Source organism: Balaenoptera ricei, chromosome 15, assembly GCF_028023285.1.
Source record: "Balaenoptera ricei isolate mBalRic1 chromosome 15, mBalRic1.hap2, whole genome shotgun sequence".
NCBI classification, from domain to species: Eukaryota; Metazoa; Chordata; class Mammalia; order Artiodactyla; family Balaenopteridae; genus Balaenoptera; species Balaenoptera ricei.
The window spans coordinates 16,684,496-16,705,891 of record NC_082653.1 but is presented as its reverse complement, the minus strand read 5'-3'; the positions used below and the strand labels follow the sequence as shown (position 1 = coordinate 16,705,891).

The 21,396-nt window shown below is 44.2% G+C and overlaps 1 protein-coding gene across 4 annotated transcripts in view; it reads left to right on the top strand.

The window, feature by feature from the left end:
- Positions 1-21,396, top strand: part of TOX2 (TOX high mobility group box family member 2) — a 271,714-nt gene that overhangs the window by 6,077 nt on the left and 244,241 nt on the right. Inside the window, exon 2 of one of the 4 annotated variants that reach the window (XM_059896588.1) lies at positions 8,697-8,848. The exons of 2 other annotated variants lie outside the window; for them this stretch is intronic. In XM_059896588.1, coding sequence (XP_059752571.1) covers positions 8,697-8,848 — 152 coding nt within the window. Of the gene's footprint in view, positions 1-273; positions 341-8,696; positions 8,849-21,396 lie in introns of those variants that run through there. One more of the 4 variants, XM_059896591.1, reaches the window with a different exon arrangement.

Genomic DNA, 21,396 nt, shown 5'->3' with positions numbered 1-21,396 from the left:
CAGTAGTCATGGCTCCCGGGCTTAGCTGCTCCCTGGCATGTGGGATCTCCCCGGACCAGGGCTCGAACCCATGTCCCCTGCATTGGCAGGCGGACTCTTAACCACTGCGCCACCAGGGAAGTCCCCAAGCTTTGAGCTTTAATCTCAGCCTTGTCCGCCCCCCAGGAAGGAAGGAAGGGGGCTTGGGGTGGGGTTGGGTGGCTGCTGCCTGGAGGTGGATCACCTGGGAGACCCCTTGCTGGTCAGCCTGTTTCTGGAGCATTTATCCAGGCGGGGCTCCTGGCCCTGCCCAGCTGTTTTATCAGGAGGCCAAGAGCTCTTCCCAGCATCCCACGGCCAGGTAGGTCCCCGCCCCTAACACAGCTGCTCAATGTCATCTCCCTTAGTTTCAGGTGTGTGGTTGTAAATTACTTGTATTTCACTGCTTATTTTTAAGTTTCATCACTTTTTCTTATTGTGAGATAAAAATACAGAAAAAAATGCAATCAACTCATATGTCCAGGTTAACACATGATTGTAATGACTTCTCAGATTAAGGCGAGTTGGGTTTCTGGGAACTCCCACTATCCTTTCCAATTACAGCCTCCTTCCTTCACCCAGAGGTCACCCCTATCCTGACTTTTATGATAATTTCTGCGCTGTTCTTTATACTTTCACCGCCTGGGCAAGTCATTGTTTATATTTGTTTGTCAAATGGTAATCTTTATTTAAAAAAATTTTTGGTAATCCTTGTTTTCTTTTTTCCCCACTCCTCCATATGTCCCTCCCCTGTCCTATTTATAGTGAGTAAAATTGTTTTTTTCCCCCATCTACTGTGAAGATTCAGGTTTCTTTTTTTATTTTTATTTTTTTATTTTTATTTTTTTTTATGGTGTGTTAGTTTCTGCTTTATAACAAAGTGAATCAGTTATACATATACATATGTTGCCATATCTCTTCCCTCTTGCATCTCCCTCCCTCCCACACTCCCCATCCCACCCCTCTAGATGGTCACAAAGCACCCAGCTCATCTCCCTGTGCTATGCGGCTGCTTCCCACTAGCTATCTATTTTACATTTGGTAGTGTATATATGTCCATGACACTCTCTCACCCTGTCACATCTCACCCCTCCCCCTCCCCATATCCTCAAGTCCATTCTCTAGTAGGTCTGTGTCTTTATTCCCGTCTTGCCACTAGGTTCTTCATGGCCTTTTTTTTTTTTCCCTTAGATTCCATATATATGTGTTAGCATACTGTATTTGTTTTTCTCTTTCTGACTTACTTCACTCTGTATGACAGACTCTAACTCCATCCACCTCATTACAAATACCTCCATTTCATTTCTTTTTATGGCTGAGTAATATTCCATTGTATATATGTGCCACATCTTCTTTATCCATTCATCCGATGATGGACATTTAGGTTGCTTCCATGTCCTGGGTATTGTAAATAGAGCTGCAATGAACATTTTGGTACATGACTCTTTTTGAACTATGGTTTTCTCAGGGTATATGCCCAGTAGTGGGATTGCTGGGTCGTATGGTAGTTCTATTTGTAGTTTTTTAAGGAACCTCCGTACTGTTCTCCATAGTGGCTGTATCAATTTACATTCCCACCAACAGTGCAAGAGTGTTCCCTTTCCTCCACACCCTCTCCAGCATTTATTGTTTCTAGATTTTTTGATGATGGCCATTCTGACAGGTGTGAGATGATATCTCATTGTAGTTTTGATTTGCATTTCTCTAATGATTAAGGATGTTGAGCATTCTTTCATTTGTCTGTTGGCAATCTGTATATCTTCTTTGGAGAAATGTCTATTTAGGTCTTCTGCCCATTTTTGGATTGGGTTGTTTGTTTTTTTGTTATTGAGCTGCATGAGCTGCTTGTAAATCTTGGAGATTAATCCTTTGTCAGTTGCTTCATTTGCAAATATTTTCTCCCATTCTGATGGTTGTCTTTTGGTCTTGTTTATGGTTTCCTTTGCTGTGCAAAAGCTTTTAAGTTTCATTAGGTCCCATTTGTTTATTTGTGTTTTTATTTCCATTTCTCTAGGAGCTGGGTCAAAAAGAATCTTGCTGTGATGTATGTCATAGAGTGTTCTGCCTATGTTTTCCTCTAAGAGTTTGATAGTGTCTGCCCTTACACTTAGGTCTTTAATCCATTTTGAGTTTATTTTTGTGCATGGTGTCAGGGAGTGTTCTAATTTCATACTTTTACATGTACCTGTCCAATTTTCCCAGCACCACTTATTGAAGAGGCTGTCTTTTCTCCACTGTATATGCTTGCCTCCTTTATCAAAGATAAGGTGACCATATGTGCGTGGGTTTATCTCTGGGCTTTCTATCCTGTTCCATTGATCTATATTTCTGTTTTTGTGCCAGTACCAAACTGTCTTGATTACTGTAGCTTTGTAATATAGTCTGAAGTCAGGGAGCCTGATTCCCCCAGCTCCATTTTTCGTTCTCAAGATTGCTTTGGCTATTCGGGGTCTTTTGTGTTTCCATACAAATTGTGAAATTTTTTGTTCTAGTTCTGTGAAAATTGCCTTGGGTAGTTTGATAGGGATTGCATTGAATCTGTAAATTGCTTTGGGTAGTAGAGTCATTTTCACAATGTTGATTCTTCCAATCCAAGAACATGGTATATCTCTCCACCTATTTGTATCATCTTTAATTTCTTTCATCAGCATCTTATAATTTTCTGCATACAGGTCTTTTGTCTCCTTAGGTAGGTTTATTCCTAGATATTTTATTCTTTTTGTTGCAATGGTAAACGGGAGTGTTTTCTTAATTTCACTTTCAGATTTTTCATCATTAGTGTATAGAAATGCAAGAGATTTCTGTGCATTAATTTTGTATCCTGCTACTTTACCAAATTCATTGATTAGCTCTAGTAGTTTTCTGGTAGCATCTTTAGGATTCTCTATGTATAGTATCATGTCATCTGCAAACAGTGACAGCTTTACTTCTTCTTTTCCGATTTGGATTCCTTTTATTTCTTTTTCTTCTCTGATTGCTGTGGCTAACACTTCCAAAACTATGTTGAATAATAGTGGTGAGAGTGGGCAACCTTGTCTTGTTCTTGATCTTAGTGGAAATGGTTTCAGTTTTTCACCATTGAGGACAATGTTGGCTGTGGGTTTGTCATATATGGCCTTTATTATGTTGAGGAAAGTTCCCTCTATGCCTACTTTCTGCAGGGCTTTTATCATAAATGGGTGTTGAATTTTGTCAAAAGCTTTCTCTGCATCTATTGAGATGATCATATGGTTTTTCTCCTTCAATTTGTTAATATGGTGTATCACGTTGATTGATTTGTGTATATTGAAGAATCCTTGCATTCCTGGGATAAACCCCACTTGATCATGGTGTATGATCCTTTTAATGTGCTGTTGGATTCTGTTTGCTAGTATTTTGTTGAGGATTTTTGCATCTATGTTCATCAGTGATATTGGCCTGTAGTTTTCTTTCTTTGTGACATCTTTGTCTGGTTTTGGTATCAGGGTGATGGTGGCCTCGTAGAATGAGTTTGGGAGTGTTCCTCCCTCTGCAATATTTTGGAAGAGTTTGAGAAGGATAGGTGTTAGCTCTTCTCTAAATGTTTGATAGAATTCACCTGTGAAGCCATCTGGTCCTGGGCTTTTGTTTGTTGGAAGGTTTTTAATCACAGTTTCAATTTCAGTGCTTGTGATTGGTCTGTTCATATTTTCTCTTTCTTCCTGGTTCAGTCTTGGAAGGTTATACCTTTCTAAGAATTTGTCCATTTCTTCCAGGTTGTCCATTTTATTGGCATAGAGTTGCTTGTAGTAATCTCTCATGATCTTTTGTATTTCTGCAGTGTCAGTGGTTACTTCTCCTTTTTCATTTCTAATTCTATTGATTTGAGTCTTCTCCCTTTTTCTCTTGATGAGTCTGGCTAATGGTTTATCAATTTTGTTTATCTTCTCAAAGAACCAGCTTTTAGTTTCATTGATTTTTGCTATTGTTTCCTTCATTTCTTTTTCATTTATTTCTGATCTGATCTTTATGATTTCTTTCCTTCTGCTAGCTTTGGGGTTTTTTTGTTCTTCTTTCTCTAATTGCTTCAGGTGCAAGGTTAGGTTGTTTATTCAAGATGTTTCCTGTTTCTTGAGGTAGGCTTGTATTGCTATAAACTTCCCTCTTAGCACTGCTTTTGCTGCATCCCATAGGTTTTGGGTCGTTGTGTCTCCATTGTCATTTGTTTCTAGGTATTTTTTGATTTCCCCTTTGATTTCTTCAGTGATCACTTCGTTATTAAGTAGTGTATTGTGTAACCTCCATGTGTTTGTATTTTTTACAGATCTTTTCCTGTAATTGATATCTAGTCTCATAGCATTGTGGTCGGAAAAGATACTTGATACGATTTCAATTTTCTTAAATTTACCAAGGCTTGATTTGTGACCCAAGATATGATCTATCCTGGAGAATGTTCCATGAGCACTTGAGAAAAATGTGTATTCTGTTGTTTTTGGGTAGAATGTCCTATAAATATCAATTAAGTCCATCTTGTTTAATGTATCATTTAAAGCTTGTGTTTCCTTATTTATTTTCATTTTGGATGATCTGTCCATTGGTGAAAGTGGGGTGTTAAAGTCCCCTACTATGATTGTGTTGCTGTCGATTTCCCCTTTTATGGCTGTTAGTATTTGCCTTATGTATTGAGGTGCTCCTATGTTGGGTGCATAAATATTTACAATTGTTATACCTTCCTCTTGGATTGATCCCTTGATCATTATATAGTGTCCTTCTTTGTCTCTTGTAATAGTCTTTACTTTAAAGTCTATTTTGTCTGATATGAGAATTGCTACTCCAGCTTTCTTTTGATTTCCATTTGCATGGAATATCTTTTTCCATCCCCTCACTTTCAGTCTGTATGTGTCTCTAGGTCTGAAGTGGGTCTCTTGTAGACAGCATATATATGGGTCTTGTTTTTGTATCCATTCAACCAGTCTGTGTCTTTTGGTGGGAGCATTTAATCCATTTACATTTAAGGTAATTATCGATATGTATGTTCCTATCCCCATTTTCTTAAATGTTTTGGGTTTGTTGTTATAGGTGTTTTCCTTCTCTTGTGTTTCTTACCTAGAGAAGTTCCTTTAGCATTTGTTGTAAAGCTGGTTTGGTGGTGCTGAACTCTCTCAGCTTTTGCTTGTCTGTAAAGGTTTTAATTTCTCCATCAAATCTGAATGAGATCCTTGCTGGGTAGATTAATCTTGGTTGTAGGTTTTTCTCCTTCATCACTTTAAGTATATCCTGCCACTCCCTTCTGGCTTGCAGAGTTTCTGCTGAAAGATCAGCTGTTAACCTTATGGGGATTCCCTTATGTGTTATTTGTTGTTTTTCCCTTGCTGCTTTTAATATGTTTTCTTTATATTTAATTTTTGACAGTTTGATTAATATGTGTCTTGGTGTGTTTCTCCTTGGATTTATCCTGTATGGGACTCTCTATGCTTCCAGGACTTGATTAACTATTTCCTTTCCCATATTAGGGAAGTTTTCAACTATAATCTCTTCAAATATTTTCTCAGTCCCTTTCTTTTTCTCTTCTTCTGGGACCCCTATAATTCGAATGTTGGTGCGTTTAATGTTGTCCCAGAGGTCTCTGAGACTGTCCTCAGTTCTTTTCATTCTTTTTTCTTTATCCTGCTCTGCAGTAGTTATTTCCACCATTTTATCTTCCAGATCACTTATCCGTTCTTCTGCCTCAGTTATTCTGCTATTGATCCCATCTAGAGTATTTTTAATTTCATTTATTGTGTTTTTCATCGTTGCTTGGTTCCTCTTTAGTTCTTCTACGTCCTTGTTAAATGTTTCTTGCATTTTGTCTATTCTATTCCCAAGATTTTGGATCATCCTTACTATCATTATTCTGAATTCTTTTTCAGGTAGACTACCTATTTCCTCTTCATTTGTTAGGTCTGGTGTGTTTTGACCCTGCTCCTTCATCTGCTGTGTGTTTTTCTGTCGTCTCATTTTGCTTATCTTACTGTGTTTGGGGTCTCCTTTTCACAGGCTGCAGGTTCGTAGTTCCCGTTGTTTTTGGTATCTGTCCCCAGTGGCTAAGGTTGGTTCAGTGGGTTGTGTAGGCTTCCTGGTGGAGGGAACTAGTGCCTGTGTTCTGGTGGATGAGGCTGGATCTTGTCTTTCTGGTGGGCACGTCCATGTCTGGTGGTGTATTTTGGGGTGTCTGTGGCCTTATTATGATTTTAGGCAGCCTCTCTGCTAATGGATGGGGCTGTGTTCCTGTCTTGCTAGTTGTTTGGCATAGGGTGTCCAGCACTGTAGCTTGCTGGTTGTTGAGTGAAGCTGGGTCCTGATGTTGAGATGGAGAGCTCTGAGAGATTTTTGCCGTTTGGTATTACGTGGAGCTGGGAGGTCTCTTGTGGACCAGTGTCCTGAAGTTGGCTCTCCCACCTCAGAGGCACAGCCCTGATGCCTGGCTGGAGCACCAAGAGCCTTTCATCCACATGGCTCAGAGTAAAAGGGAGAAAAAATAGAAAGAAAGAAAGAGGATATAATATAGTGAAGTAAAATAAAGCTATTATAAAGCAAAGCTATACAGACAAAATCTCACCCAGAAGCATATACATATACACTCACAAAAAAAGGAAAAGGGGAAAAATTAATATATCCTGCTCCCAAAGTCCACCTCCTGAATTTGGGATGATTCGTTGTCTATTCAGGTATTCAACAGATGCAGGCACATCAAGTTGTTTGTGGAGTTTTAATCCGCTGCTTCTGAGGCTGCTGGGAGAGATTTCCCTTTCTCTTCTTTGTTCGAACAGCTCCTGGGGTTCAGTTTTGGATTTGGACCCTCCTCTGCGTGTAGGTCGCCTGAGGGCGTCTGTTCCCCGCCCAGACAGAACGGGGTTAAAGGAGCAGCTGCTTCGGGGGCTCTGGCTCACTCAGGCCGGGGGGAGGGAGCGGTACGGAGGAGGCGGGGCGAGCCTGCGGCGTCAGAGGCGTCGTGACGTTGCAGCAGCCCGAGGCGCACCGTGCGTTCTCCCCGGGAAGTTGTCCCCGGATCACGGGACCCTGGCAGTGGCGGGCTGCACGGGCTCCCGGGAGGGGCGGTGTGGAGAGTGACCTGTGCTCGCACACAGGCTTTTTGGTGGCGGCAGCAGCAGCCTGAGCGTCTCACGCCCGTCTCTGGGGTCCGCGCTGATAGCCGCGGCTCGCACCCATCTCTGGAGTTCGTTTAGGCGGCGCTCTGAATCCCCTCTCCTTGCGCGCCGCGAAACAAAGAGGCAAGAAAAAGTCTCTTGCCTCTTCGGCAGCTGCAGACTTTTTCCCGGACTCCCTCCCAGCCAGCTGTGGTGCGCTAAGCCCTTCAGGCTGTGTTCACGCCGCCAACCCCAGTCCTCTCCCTGCGATCCGACCGAAGCCCGAGCCTCAGCTCCCAGCCCCGCCCGCCCCGGCGGGTGAGCAGACAAGCCTCTCGGGCTGGTGAGTGCTGCTCGGCGCCGAGCCTCTGTGCGGGAATCTCTCCGTTTTTCCCTCTGCACCCCTGTTGCTGTGGGATCCGAGCTGCTAGCCGCGGCTCGCACCCGTCTCTGGAGCTCGTTTAGGCGGCGCTCTGAATCCCCTCTCCTCGCGCACCAGGAAACAAAGAGGGAAGAAAAAGTCTCTTGCCTCTTCGGCAGCTGCCTCCCTCCCGGCTAGCTGTGGTGCACTAACCTTTCTTTTTTTAAAATGAGTTATTTTAGGGAATTCCCTGGCGGTCCAGTGGTTAGGATTCCGTGCTTTCACTGTGGTCGGCCTGGGTTCAACCCCTGGTCAGGGAACTAAGATCCCACAAGCCACGTGGTGTGGCCAAAAAAAGGGGGAAAAAGTTATTTTATACACTAACATTTAGAGAAAAAAAAAAATAGAGTGGGTGTCATATGAGATGGACAAAATGGTGATGCTACCCGGAGAGCCAAAGTTTGGAAAACACTGTGTTCCATTTGCAAAGAGAAAGAAGTCCTGGAGAGGTCATTGTTGAGTCAGGGATGGAACGAAGGTGCGCGGTCGCTATGGGCCACTGTCCTTCAGGAAACCTAGCAGCTGCAGCGACACCATGACCACCAGAGGGCAGCATGGCCCCAGCTTCTGCGGCCATCACAGCTTCTCCAGTGGGTGGCTCACCGCATCTCCACCCGCTCCTCGGGATTCGCCCTAGTCTAGGGACCCTCAAACGGAGGCCTGGGACACACGCCCTTCAAAATTACCTGGGTGCATGTTAACAGTGTGGGTTTGGGGGCCCTTCTGGATCCATTGAATCAGCACCTTGGAAGCTCCGGGCATGTGGGATGTGGGATGTGGTGTGTGTGGAGGGCGTGTGGGGACAATTTGGACAGGACGGTTACCGCCTGGAGAGTTTTGCTTCCGTAGATTGCTCTATGGAAGTGGGCACAGTCTTCTAGGTCCAGAGTCTGGGGGTTGCGTGTGCGTGTGCGTGTCCCTGTGTGTTTGTGCTGGTTGTGGTGGTGGTTGTGGGATTGGATGATCATCAGGCAGAGCAGAGCAAGTGTGACAAGTCGGAGGCTTTGGGCTTGTGTTCTGGCCCCGTCTCTTACCCGGGTGGATGGAAAGTTTTTTGTCTTTGTTTGTTTTTGTTTTTTAGATTTTGTAATCATCCATCATCCATCCATCCGCCCATTTATCCATCATCCATCCAGTGTAGTAACTAAACTCTTATTATGTGTCCTTTTTAGGTGTGGGAACAGAGTGGTGGACAAGATGCCCCATCCCTACCTTCCTGGAGTTCATGCTTTTGTGGGAAGGTCAGATAATAGCAAATCATCCCATAAACGTGAAACGACAAGTTGAGATAGCTGCTTTGAAAGGAGAGGAAGGCTGGTGTGATGTGAGTAAAGAACTATGGGACCATATGGGAAGGTGTGAGGGGTTCTTCCCTTAGGAAATTATACTTGAATTGAGATCTGAAGGGTGAGTAGGAGTTACCTAGGCACAGAGTCAGGAGGAAGAGCATTTCAGATGGAGGACTCTGCATGTGCAAAGGCCCTGGGGTGAGAATGAGCTCACTGCCTTTGAGGAACTGCAAGGAGGCAGCTTGGCTAGAGTGCAGGGAGAAAGGGGGAGAGGGCCTGGACCTGGGATTTGGACAGTAGGCAGGGACCCTCAGGCTCTTAAATTTTTCATTTCCAAAATGGGGCAGTAAGGTTTGTTTTGCAAAGATGATTAAGTGTAATGATGAGTCCAAAACATCTCAGATAGGGCCCAGTACACAGTTGGTGTCAATAGATGTGTGTGTGGGGGGAGGGCACCTGGGGGTCACAGCCTGGTTAAAGGGTGAGCTGTGGGAAAGCACCGGGCAGGTGTGGGCGCTGGATTTGTCTAGGTTGATGGTCGACGGCAGGGCCCAGCCGAGAAGCACATTTTCACCATGGTGAAAATTACCGTTGGCATCACTCTCTTGTTGAAAACAAAGTGAAATTGGAGAACATACTGTTTTCTTTAACTAGGCCAAGATGACTAATTATTAGACTCATTTTCTAAAGGTTACCATATACAGACATGCGATTAGATGGAGAGAGGAGAGTTTGGAAACCTGATTCATTCTGAAACTCCGATTACATGGAACGCATGTGTGGTTTCTGAGCAGAATGACTGTGAACATTCAGTTTCACTCAGCTGTCACCACAGGTGTGACACAAAACAAAATGTTTTGCATCAGCTCCAAAGAGCATCTTGGGGTAGCTCACGGCAGCACCTGGGGATCTCTGTCAAATTGTAAAGGGTGTGAATGCGGGAGCTAGTATTGGGTAAGGGAGGAAGCACCAGGCTCCGAGTCCCAGCTATGGCTTTGACTCTTACTGGCCATGTGGCCTTGGCTAACTCTCTCTTTTCTTTTGGGCTTGATTCTCCATCTGGGAAAAGAAGGGCCAGCCAGATGCATGAGCCCAGTGTGGTCCAGTTTGGGGATGCGCAAGCCCAGTGTGATCCAGTCTAGAGATGTACAAGCCCAGTATGGTCCAATCTGAGAATGCACAAGCCCAGTGTGGTCCAGTCGTCTGGGGATGCACAAGTCCACTGGGGTCTAATATTCACAGACCCAAGGGGCCCCTCAAGGTCCTTCAACCCCTTCAGAAATCACTTCCCAACTCTGGGACTTGCAATGGAACATTCACGAAGCCAGCGTCAGGGCCAAACGTGGCCCAGGGCTTTCTAAGTGCCAAGTGCAGTGTTGGGCACTTGGACATACATGGTCTCATATCCTTTTCACTTGGCTTTTCACATGTGAGGTAGGTACCGTTATTCCTACCTTTGAGGTGCAGAGGGGCTAAGCAATTTTCAAGTCACGGAGTAAGTATGGGGCAGAGGTGGCATGTTTACTCAAGCCTATTTGATTCCAACCCCTCCCCAATTTGGAAAACTGACTCCACCATCTCATTCAACCCTTACAACAACAACAAACAAAGTCATGAATAGTTATCGAGGTTTAGAGGCTTCATAGCAAAACAGTGGAGGAGACCTTGCAGGTAAGCAGGAAGCCTGGCAGTTTCCCCACCCATCCTCTACTTCCTGGCCTGGGACCTGAAGGCAGAGAGGTTTCATTGCCCATGTGGCTGCATGAGACTGTCCATTTGCCCCTTCCTGTGGTCAAACTCCATGGTGCTAGAGCATCACTGAATAAGACTGAGGCCATGTTAATCTGCTGGATTTGTTGTCTAAAGCATCCTCCCTGGTAGTTGTAAAAACACACAACTTTTGTCTTAATCGTTGGCCTTATGGCTAAGCCAGACTAGGTCAGGTGTATCCTCCTGGGTGCCCTGAGTGTACTTACTGCCATTTGGATATCTGACACCAAGCACAAGTAGTTGGCTGTGTCTGGACCTGAATCTTGCTTCCCAACAATGGGATTGCCCATGAATCAGTCACCCTATAGCACCCTAAGTGGGTCATTCTTATCAAAATGAGAATGATGCTAAAACTGAACATAAGCCATTATTCATTATCAGCAATAGATTTAAGAATATAATGCATAATTTAAAGCAATATTTAAATCAATGTAAATGGCTCAACACAAGTAAAAGATTCTTGCTCCAAGTACACCCTTGACACCTTCTAGGGATGGGCACGACCACTCCCCCACCCCCCCACCCCGGCATATGAATATGTTTTTCAAACTATTTCCCAAATCAGACCATTTTTCACCATTTCCACTTTACCACCTTTGTCCAGGCTCCCAGCAAATGACGTGGATTATTGCAGTAGCCTCTTCGCTGCTCTCCCTCCCCTGAACTTCTCTCCCTGCCGGTTATTCTCTGCACAGCAGCTGAAGGATCCTGTGAGCAACTGGAGTCAAATCATACCAGTTTCTGCCCACCACCCTCGAGTGGTGTCCCTTCCACTCAGAGTCAGAGCCGAGGTCCTTGCAGTGGCCTACGTGGCCCTACGGGTCTGCCCTCCTCCCCCTCCGGGCTCATCTCCTGCTGCTCCTCCCTTTGCTCTTGTTCCAGCCTCTTTGGCCTCCTTGCTATTCTTCCAAGTGTCTTCCCACCTCAGGGCCTTTGCACTTGCTGTTCTTCCTGCTTGAAACACCCATGCATATTCCCCCAGGGATCCATGTGGCTCCCTCCCTCGCCTCCTTCAGGTTTCTGCTCGATTGACACCTTCCCAGAGAGGCTCTCTTGACCACTCCACCTAAAATATCAGCTCCCTTCACTCTTTATCCCTCTTCCTGCTTAGTTTTTCTTCACAGTTTGTCTCCGCCTGACGTAGGATGTATTTATTTATTGTCTTCCTCCACTGGACAGTAAGCTCCACGAGAGCAGGGACTTTGTTCTCCTCACTTTCACATCCGCAGGGCCAAGACCAGTGCTTGGGCCATAGTAGGACGTCAGTAATATTGGTTGAATCAAATGAAGGATCAAACAAACCAACCAAGCTTTCATTTGATAAGCACTTTTGTCTATGATGGAAGAACTTTCTAAGTTTCATGAGTCACATTTTCTGATTTCCATCTTGAATGTACTATATTGAAGTCATTCACATGGTCGATTTGAGCTACACTATAATTTGATATTCTTTTTCAGTATATATAGCTCTACATCATCACTTTCTTGGATGCTTTCACTTTTTCTTCATTTCCTCTTTACTTCTATTACCAACAAAAGCAGTTGGATTTATTTTGGAGCCATTTCTCACAACAGCAAAGTTTCACCACTTGGGAGTAGTTGGGGGGACATGTAAGGACAAAGAGAGAGCAACAGACCCTGTTGAAATGCACTGGTGGTGGGCTTGGCTCACTCACTATCCAAGGGACTCACCTTCAATACCTCCTACACCCAGCTCTGCAGTGCATGTAAGTTGAATTCATTCCTCAGTGAAATAACAAGTGATCTCATGTCATCATGTTTGAAGACGGCTTACAAATAATTCATGTTGACTTCATGAATGCCAAGGAGTCTGTTGGATTTATCTATTCAATCTCTGCTTAACCATGGTGTCTTCCAGGCTTCTGTGGCTCCATCACATTCTGAAGTTCTCTTTGTTTACTCTTGGTTCTAGAATCCCAACCGCTGGGTTTCCATCAAAATCTCTCACTAGGAGGAGAGAGAGACATGTCACTAGCTGTTAGGCAGTGAGATGGCCATGTTTGGTCTCCCAGTGTTCTTATGAGCTAAGCTTTTAGCCACGTCCCCCTTCTCCCTTGATTTCTCTCTTACACTGTAGGAAAGTAGACAGTGGGAAGCTGTCGCCTGAGGTCAGGATTGAAAACTCTGAGATGCTTTTTTTACTTTTTAAGCTCATGAAGGATTTTGATTTCACTCTTGCCTGCCTTGGTATGTGGTCTCCTTTATTCCGGCTGCATGTATTGAGGACTTGTGTGGACCATGGTCCTCTGAGGGATAGAGGGATGAGCAAGACAGAGCTCTTGGTTCTCAAGGATGCGTGGTCCAGGAAGGGAACGAAACTCGCGTGGCGACACCTCTGGAGTAAGGAGAGTGACATGCACGCCATGGGGTCGGGGGGAGCTGTGATTGTAGCTAGGGTGGGGTCAGGGAAGGACTCATTGTTTTCATAAAAACAGTGCATATGTGTTAAAATGCAAAATGACAGAACAGTACAATAAATAAAACAAAAAGACCTCCTCCCACCCCCCATAACCATCACACTATGTTTCTATGTGGAGTTTCTAGGCAGAGAGATAGGTAGCAATATTTTTGTGAAATGGGATACTTTTGAAAGTAAAAGTCATTAACTATAACTTTACTTGACATGAACAGAAGAAAAGGAAACCAATGAAACCAAAGGAATTTCTGAACCTCAAACAAATATTATGTCATCACCAATGGAATTGTTTCCTAAAAGACTCCTCCAAGTTTAACAAGAGATTAGGGAAAACATTGTGGTTGGAGTCATATGTTTTTTCAAATCTGTGTGTTTTTTTTGGTTTGATTTTTGTTTTGTTTTGTTTTGGCCGTGCCATGTGGTTTGCAGGATCTTAGTTCCCTGACCAAGGATCGAACCCAGCACCCCAGCAGTGAGAGCACCGAGTCATAACTGCTGGACTGCCAGGGAATTCCCAAAATCTGTGTATAATAAAATAAGCACAATTAACAATCACATTCTCAGATAAAATACTTAAATTAATCCAACAATGGAATTTTTGAGAGAGCAACATAATATTGTCCATTAAATCAAAAGACATGGGCATATTTTGTGAAAAGTCTGTGACTACTGTCTGCATCCCTGCCCTAATGCATTTCTCACAGAGCCGTGTTAAGTCAGTTCTATGAGTTTTGACAAATGCATAGTCATGTAGTCACCCCACAATCAATCAAGATGTGGAATGGTTCATCACCCTCCACCCCAAATTTTCTGTACCCCTTTGTAGTCAATCCCTTCTTCCACACATGGACCTAGGCAACCACTGATCTGTTTTCTGTGCCTATTGTTTTGCCTTTTCCAGAAAATCATGTAACATGTACAGAAGATAGGCTTTGCAGTTTGACTTTTTTCACTTAGTATATTGCATTTGAGATGAATGGTGTCATGTCTTTTAGTTCACTCCTTTTTATTGCTAAGTCCATTGTATCGATGTACCACAGTTTATCTGCCCACCAGTTCAAGGACGTTTGGATTGTTTCCAGGCTGTGGCAAGTATGAATAAAGCTGCTCTAAACGATTACATACAGGGTTTTCTGTGGACATGAACTTTCATTTGTCTTCGGTAAGTACCTAGAATTGGGATTGTTGTGTTATATGGTAAGTGTTTGACTATATAAAAGAGAACTGCCAAATTGTTTTCCTAAGTGGCTGTACCATTTTGCATCCCCACCAGTAACGCGTGAGTGCTGTGATCTTGTCAGCACTTGGCATTGTCGTTTTAAAAAATTTAGTCATTCTAATAGATAATAGTAGCATTTCATTGTGGTTTTAATTTGCATTTCCTTGAGGATCATGTGTTTTTAAATGACGTGCTTACATGTTAGACGGTATGGAATGTCCTACTCTATAGGACATTACGACATTAGCTTTCTCCCGTTTCCTCCCACTTCACTCCTCAACTCCATTATTATTTTTACATTGCTACATTTAAAAACATTTATATTTAAATGAAATAACAATCTGAACATTGGCATAAATTCTAATTTTAGATGGACTCATTGCTCATGCTCAGTCCTTTTGCCATGATGTCTCCCTCTCTGAGTTTTCTATTTTTTATTTATCTCTTCCTTTGCTGGATTTTATTATCAAGTAGTTTTTCCAAGAGAGGGTCATAACTAAAGTACACCCTGAGTTAGCTGATGACTGTTGTCTTTGTACTTGAACAGCATCTATGCAGGATAGAATGACCTTGGCTCACATGTGTTTTAAACTGAAACACCATTTTCCCAGGATCTTCTGGCTTTGTGGAAGTCAAGAGGACAGCCTGAGGCTTTTTCTCATTTGTAGATGATTTGCTTTTTCTGCCCGAATGCCTGAAGACGTAATGACTCAAAGTTTGTTTTTCTTTTTCTAAAAACGCTTAGTTTCCATTAAAAAAAGTATAAATGCACATAGTTTGAAAAGTCAAATTGTTTTCCAAGGTTCATAAGGAAAATCAACTCTCTCCTACCTTTCTTCATTCTTGCCAGCCTCTTTCAAGTCTAAGTTGTTTCTTCCTAGTCTTACTTCCATATTTCTAAATAACATGTTACATTGCTCTATCTTTATTTTTTTCTATTTAGGGTCCTCTACTGAGTTACTCCTATAGTCATACTTTCCCTCCTCTCACACTTCTTCTGTTGTGTTGGGTTTTTTGAAGCTGTTTTCTGTTTGTTTTGTTCTTTATCTTTCAGTTTTCAAGTTTCCTCCAACTATCTGGTGATCCCTGGCTATCTGCTTGTATTTGAGTGAGGCACTAAAAGGCTTATTGGAATCTCTGAGTGAGTTTGGCAGCGGTGGTGCTTGTTGGCTGGGGGCTTCACTTTGGGGTAAAGGACTAGGGATTAAGATGTGCCCTTGGGAAGCCTGAAATGTCAGTATCTCGTAAGTTTTTTCTCTTGGGCTAGTTTTCCCTGAAAGGAGGCCTTGGCTCTCCTGCCTCAGGCCACCAACCTGTCTGCCAGTGTTCTGGGGGCTAAGTGTGGAAAGGACTTCTATCTCCCCCCGTTTAGTGTATAGCCTTGCACTTAAATCCAGTGTTTTTTAAAATAAATTTATTTATTTATTTTATTTTTGGGTCTTCGTTGCTGCGCAGGCTTTCTTTAGTTGTGGCGAGCCGGGGCTACTCTTCCTTGCTGTGCGCAGGCTTCTCACTGTGGTGGCTTCTCTTGTTGTGGAGCACAGACTCTAGGCATGCGGGCTTCAGCAGTTGTGGCTCGCAGGCTCAGTAGTTGTGGCTTGCAGGCTCTAGAGCGCAGGCTCAGTAGTTGTGGCACACGGGCTTAGTTGCTCCGCGGCATGTGGGATCTTCCGGACCAGAGGTTGAACTCATGACCCCAGCATTGGCAGGCGGATTCTTAACCACTGCACCACCAGGGAAGCCCAGTTCCAGTGTTTTAATTACAGCACCTTATACCCACCATTAGCTGCGATTCATGTTCATTCTTGAGCCTCTGGCTTCGACCTTTCCAGGGAGTAAACTGCCCACCTTCTTCTGCTGCTGGGTGGGAGATACCATCATCTGGATTTACAGGGTCAGTAAAGGGGACCTGGAGCTCTAAATGCTCATCATACAGCCTTTTGGTCACTTCTGTTTCAGTATCTCCTGTACCCCAGCCTCCATTGTGCTCTGGTCGACGCAGAGTTCTGTGGCTTGAATCAGTTTTCTGTTTGCAGGTTCTCCACCCTGCAGGCACATGAAGGTCTCAATTTTCTCTTTTTCTGGGCCAATTACCATTCATCCATTCACTTTTTATCTTCAAAATTTTGATATCTCTACTGTCATTTCTTCTGTTATGTTTGTTCTTAAGAGTTTATGCTTTTAAAATATTTGTATTCTTATTATGCAGTTTTATAACAGCACTTTGGTAAACTTTTCTTCAGTTTTAGGTTGTGCTTTCTTCTAGACTGGATGCTTTGCCTTTATTTTTTTATTTTTTTTTTTTTTTTATAGCTACTTTATTTATTTATTTTATTTTATTTTTGGCTGTGTTGGGTCTTCGGTTCATGCGAGGGCTTTCTCTAGTTGAGGCAAGTGGGGGCCACTCTTCATCGCGGTGCAGGGACCGCTCTTCATCGAGGTGCGCGGGCCTTTCACTATCGCGGCCCCTCCCGTCGCGGGGCACAGGCTCCAGACGCGCAGGCTCAGTAGTTGTGGCTCACGGGCCCAGCTGCTCCGTGGCATGTGGGATCTTCCCAGGCCAGGGCTCGAACCCGTGTCCCCTGCATTAGCAGGCAGATTCTCAACCACTGCGCCACCAGGGAAGCCCTGGATGCTTTGCCTTTAGATGATTTTTTTCTTGGGCAGTTAGCTGAAGTATGTTTGCATAGTTGCCGTTTGCTTCTTACTTGTGTCCAGGCATTTCTCATTTCTATCCAGATATATTATTATATTATTCTTATTTTGCTGTTACATAGCGTGGCTTTGGGACTCATTACTCAGTATATCTGAGACTGGTTAGTTTTCCTTGTCAAGTTGTAGTTTCAGGTCTTGGTATTTTGTGTTCTGAACACTTTTCTTTTTGTTTGGGATCATGGTGGGATGAGGGTCAGGAAAGTGGAAAAGCTTATGCAGATCAGTGTACAGCCTTTGGAAGAAATACCTGGGGATGTTCCCTCACTTCTGAGATTTTTGCCAGTACATTATGCTAAGTTTACACGCCCTTGGGGAAAATATCACTTTTCTTTAGAATGTGGGATAGTTCATACTCGTTGCCCCAGCTTTGTTGAGGGGGAGGGGACTACAAGAAAAATTGCATCTGTTAAAAAACAAAATTTAACTGAGTGAATTTGAAGATCTAGTTGGCCTTATTAAACAGTTCATGAATCAGGCAGCCTCTCATCTGGCAACAGAGAGATACTCTGAGGGGTTACACAACATGGAAGGCTTTTATAGTAAGGAGGACAGGACAAGGAAGGGAAGTCATCAGCAAGGAAAAAAATTAAAGTTCATCGTAGGAAAGTAAAAGTTCAGGTGACGACGGCCTCTCATTGGCTGAGCTGTGGCATTTTCCATTGGGTGGGCTTGTTGCTGGGCGGGAAGGAAGTCTTCCTCCTCCTGCTGGGGTAGTAAAGCAGTAGCACCTTCTGTCAGTGCAAGGTAGATCTCTTCCTGTTGGGGTCAGTAAATGAGGTCTTCTGGTTGGGGGTAATTGATGTCTTCCTGTTTGGGGTAATTGACGATGAGTGTATGAGAGCTTCCTCTACAGGCCTTCCCAACTCCAAGTTTAGCTGAGATGTCCTTTTATTAATTTTCATGCACCCAACATCTGAAACAAATAAGTGAAGGTGGTGGGGTGAGCCCCGTGGGGCAGCTGATGGCTGAGTCAGGCTGGTGTGCTGGAGGGGGTAGGACGAGGTCGCCAAACCTGGAGCATCCTTGGTCTCCTTAATGGCCATAATGAGAGTAAGCAGGTGGTGTCAGAGTGGGACGGCCTAGTCTGGAAATGCTGGCAGTGGACGAGTACCCCTGTGGCTGCTTTTGGAACGTGTGTCAGGATCAGAATCCTGCAGTTGAGAATCTGGAAGGCTCTGTCCCAGTGGCTAGAGAGTCCAACTCCATAATAAAGTCAAGTCACCAGGGACCATTTTTTGAAGTTTCTGGGGATAAATGAGAAGGAATATGTCAACTGACTAAGATGATGTTCGTATATTCCATCCATCATGTCTTTCAAGGCTTTGAAAAACACTCTTCTTTTGTCTAATTAGTCACTGTGACCATGTCTCCATGGAAACCATTATGGTTGTACCCACAATAGACACGTGTGCATCCATTAAAAGGGACACAGTTGCCAAACGTGAGCTGTGGGCCCAGGGTGGAGTGGCTCTTTACAGCACAGCCATTGGAGCTTCGGCAGGAAGTGTCAGGAAATGAGCAAATGGCTGTACCTGTCCATGAAGAGAGGCGCTCGCTCTGGTGTCAGGCCCTGGATTTAGGGGAGTGTGAAACCCAGGAAAACCGAGCGCTCACGCTCATGATGTGAGCCCATGGGACGGATTTACTCTTTTTTTTTTTTAAACTGGTGTCAAAGATTTTTTTTTTAACCCATTAATTACTGAAGAAACCAGTAAGGTGTTAAAAACTGGTTCAGAAGAGATTCCAGAGAGTGGATGTGAATATAGGAAGTCAGGAAGGTGGAAATGAGTAGGTTAATAGATGCAGAATTGGCTTGTTCCAAGGGGGGTAAGGTGGGTGGAGAGAAGGTTTAGGTTTTCTTTTTTTTTTTTTAATTTAATTAATTAATTAATTTTTGGCTGTGTTGGGTCTTTGTTTCTGTGCGAGGGCTTTCTCTAGTTGCGGCGAGCGGGGGCCACTCTTCATCACAGTGCGCGGGCCTCTCACTGTCGCGGCCTCTCTTGTTGCGGAGCACAGGCTCCAGACACGCAGGCTCAGTAGTTGTGGCGCATGGGTCCAGTTGCTCCGCGGCATGTGGGATCTTCCCAGGCCAGGGCTTGAACCCGTGTCCCCTGCATTGGCAGGCAGATTCTCAACTACTGCACCAACAGGGAAGCCCTAGGTTTTCATTTTTTAAAAAATATTGAGAGGGAATTCCCTGGCAGTGCAGCAGTTAGGGTTCAGAGCTTTCACTGCCCTGGGCCCAGGTTTGATCCCAGGTCAGGGAACTAAGATCCCACAAGACACATGGCGCAGCAAAAAAAAAAAAAAAAAAAAAAAAAATCGAGAGCTGAAAAGTGCCTAGTGGAAGTAAGTGAGCGCTGATGGAGGGAAGGACAAGCTGGGATGGGGGACTAGAGTGGGACCATGCTACCTAGACCTGGGCTGTCCAGGAGGGCTACACAGCACAGGAGCAGGAGGCTGCCAGGGGACGAGGCTGGCTGGGTCCCATCCTGCTTATTTTATGCACCCAGCGCAGGTCCAGAATCAGGTAAGTGGGACCTGAGGGGGTGGGAGAGTCTCGCCTGGGAGAGTGGAGCTGGAGCAGACCAATGAAAGCCCAGGATTACAGGACACCAGCTCTGCTCTGAGGCTGGAAACCAGTCCCTCACAGTATCACTTCACTCATTTCTGCCTCAGAGCCTAGAGCTGCAAAAGGACTTTTGTGTTCCTCCTGGCTGCTTTGTCTGATGGGATTTCAGGACTAAAAAGACCTGAGCTAACTTGTCAGGTACTGACCATCAGCACAAGCTATAGAAATATGACAAGAATGAAGTCCTCAGACTCCAAACAAAAAACCTTCTTATTAAAGCATTCAAAAAGGGAAAAAATTTACTAGAGAGGTACTTGGCTTATCTAGAAACTTCACCTCTCTGGACCCAGGAAACAAACAGAAGTGAAGCTATCACAGATCTCATTGTCTATAGACCCATGAGAGGCAAGCCCTTATTCATAGCAATTATCTCTTGTTTTGCACACAGTTCTAATAACCCCTGTATTTTTGGCTTCCTGGTCATAGTGGATTACAAGTAACAAGAGCTGTTGGTATGGCTGTCGGCAGGCACATTGGCACCAGCAGGAGGGAGCAGCTGACAGCCTGACAGTGAGGGCAGGAGCCTGAGAAATATAAGAGCAGTTACAAAAGGCTGAGGCCTAGGATGCTGAGGCCATATCATATTGGAGTAAAAAGCCCTCCTCTCATCCCTGGCCTGGTCCAGCTATTGACCTTGCTTAGCGATAGACTTGAGTCAGCAAGGAAAAAAGTTCCTGACAACAGTAGGAGTTTGGGGGCCATACATTTCTGAGTTTAATTCCCCACTCATTGTTTGCGGGACTCCAGACAAATCACTTAGGAAAATGCTTTCATCTTAGAGTGTTGGGAGGATTACATGAGCTTACCGGGCACACAGTAAATGTTCATTCAAAGTTAGCTGCTATTAGCAGAGAGGTGGATGATGGTCAGCTACCTGCCACGACGTGGACGAATCTCAAAAACATTATGGGAATTCCTTGGTAGTCCAGTGGTTAGGAATGAGCTCTTTCACTGCCGTAGGCCTAGGTTCAATCTCTGGTCGGGGAGCTAAGATCCTGTGAGCCGCGTGGCCAAAAAAAAAAAAACCCCAAAACAAAAAAAACACAATGACGAGAGAAAAAAGTCAGGCACAAAAGGGGACCCACTGTGTGGTTCCATTTACAGAAATCACAAAAACAGGCAAATCTGATCTCTGACATTAGAGGTCAGGATAACAGTTATGAGACTTAGTGACTCTAAGTAGGCCTTGCCCTTTCTGTTGTAAAATAGAACAAATATGTACAGAAATCCACATAAAACAAATGTGCAGCATCTTAGTGGGTTCTTGTAAGGCCACCAGAGAAACTGGTCCTGTTCACTGCCTCCTTCCTCCCTCCGAATGTTTTGTTTCTTGATCTGGGTGTTGGTTACCCAGGGGTGTTTATGAAAAGTCAGGGAGCTGTGTACTTAAGATAGGTGCATTTCTCCCCATGCATATTACTATTTTGGGGGGTTGGGAGCTGCGCCGCATGGCTTGTGGGACCTATGCATATTATGCTTCAATAAGATTTAAAATGTCAGTTATTATTATTGTTATTAATATTATTATTGTATTAACTACTATAAACTTCGAGCTCTTCATCTGTATCACGGGGATGACGATTCCTTTCTCTGCAGAATTGTTACAAGATGCAGTGCTCCCAGCACAGTCACCCATCGGTCCATTCAACAAATATTTTCTGAACCCCTACAGGTCCGGGCACTGTTCTAGGTTCTGGTGGTAAAGCAGTGAATCAGACAGACAAAAGTCATGAAGCTTATGTGCTAGTGAGGGCAGAGATACATGCTGGGCCTTCACTTAAAGGAACCTATTAAATTCTGACAGCACCCT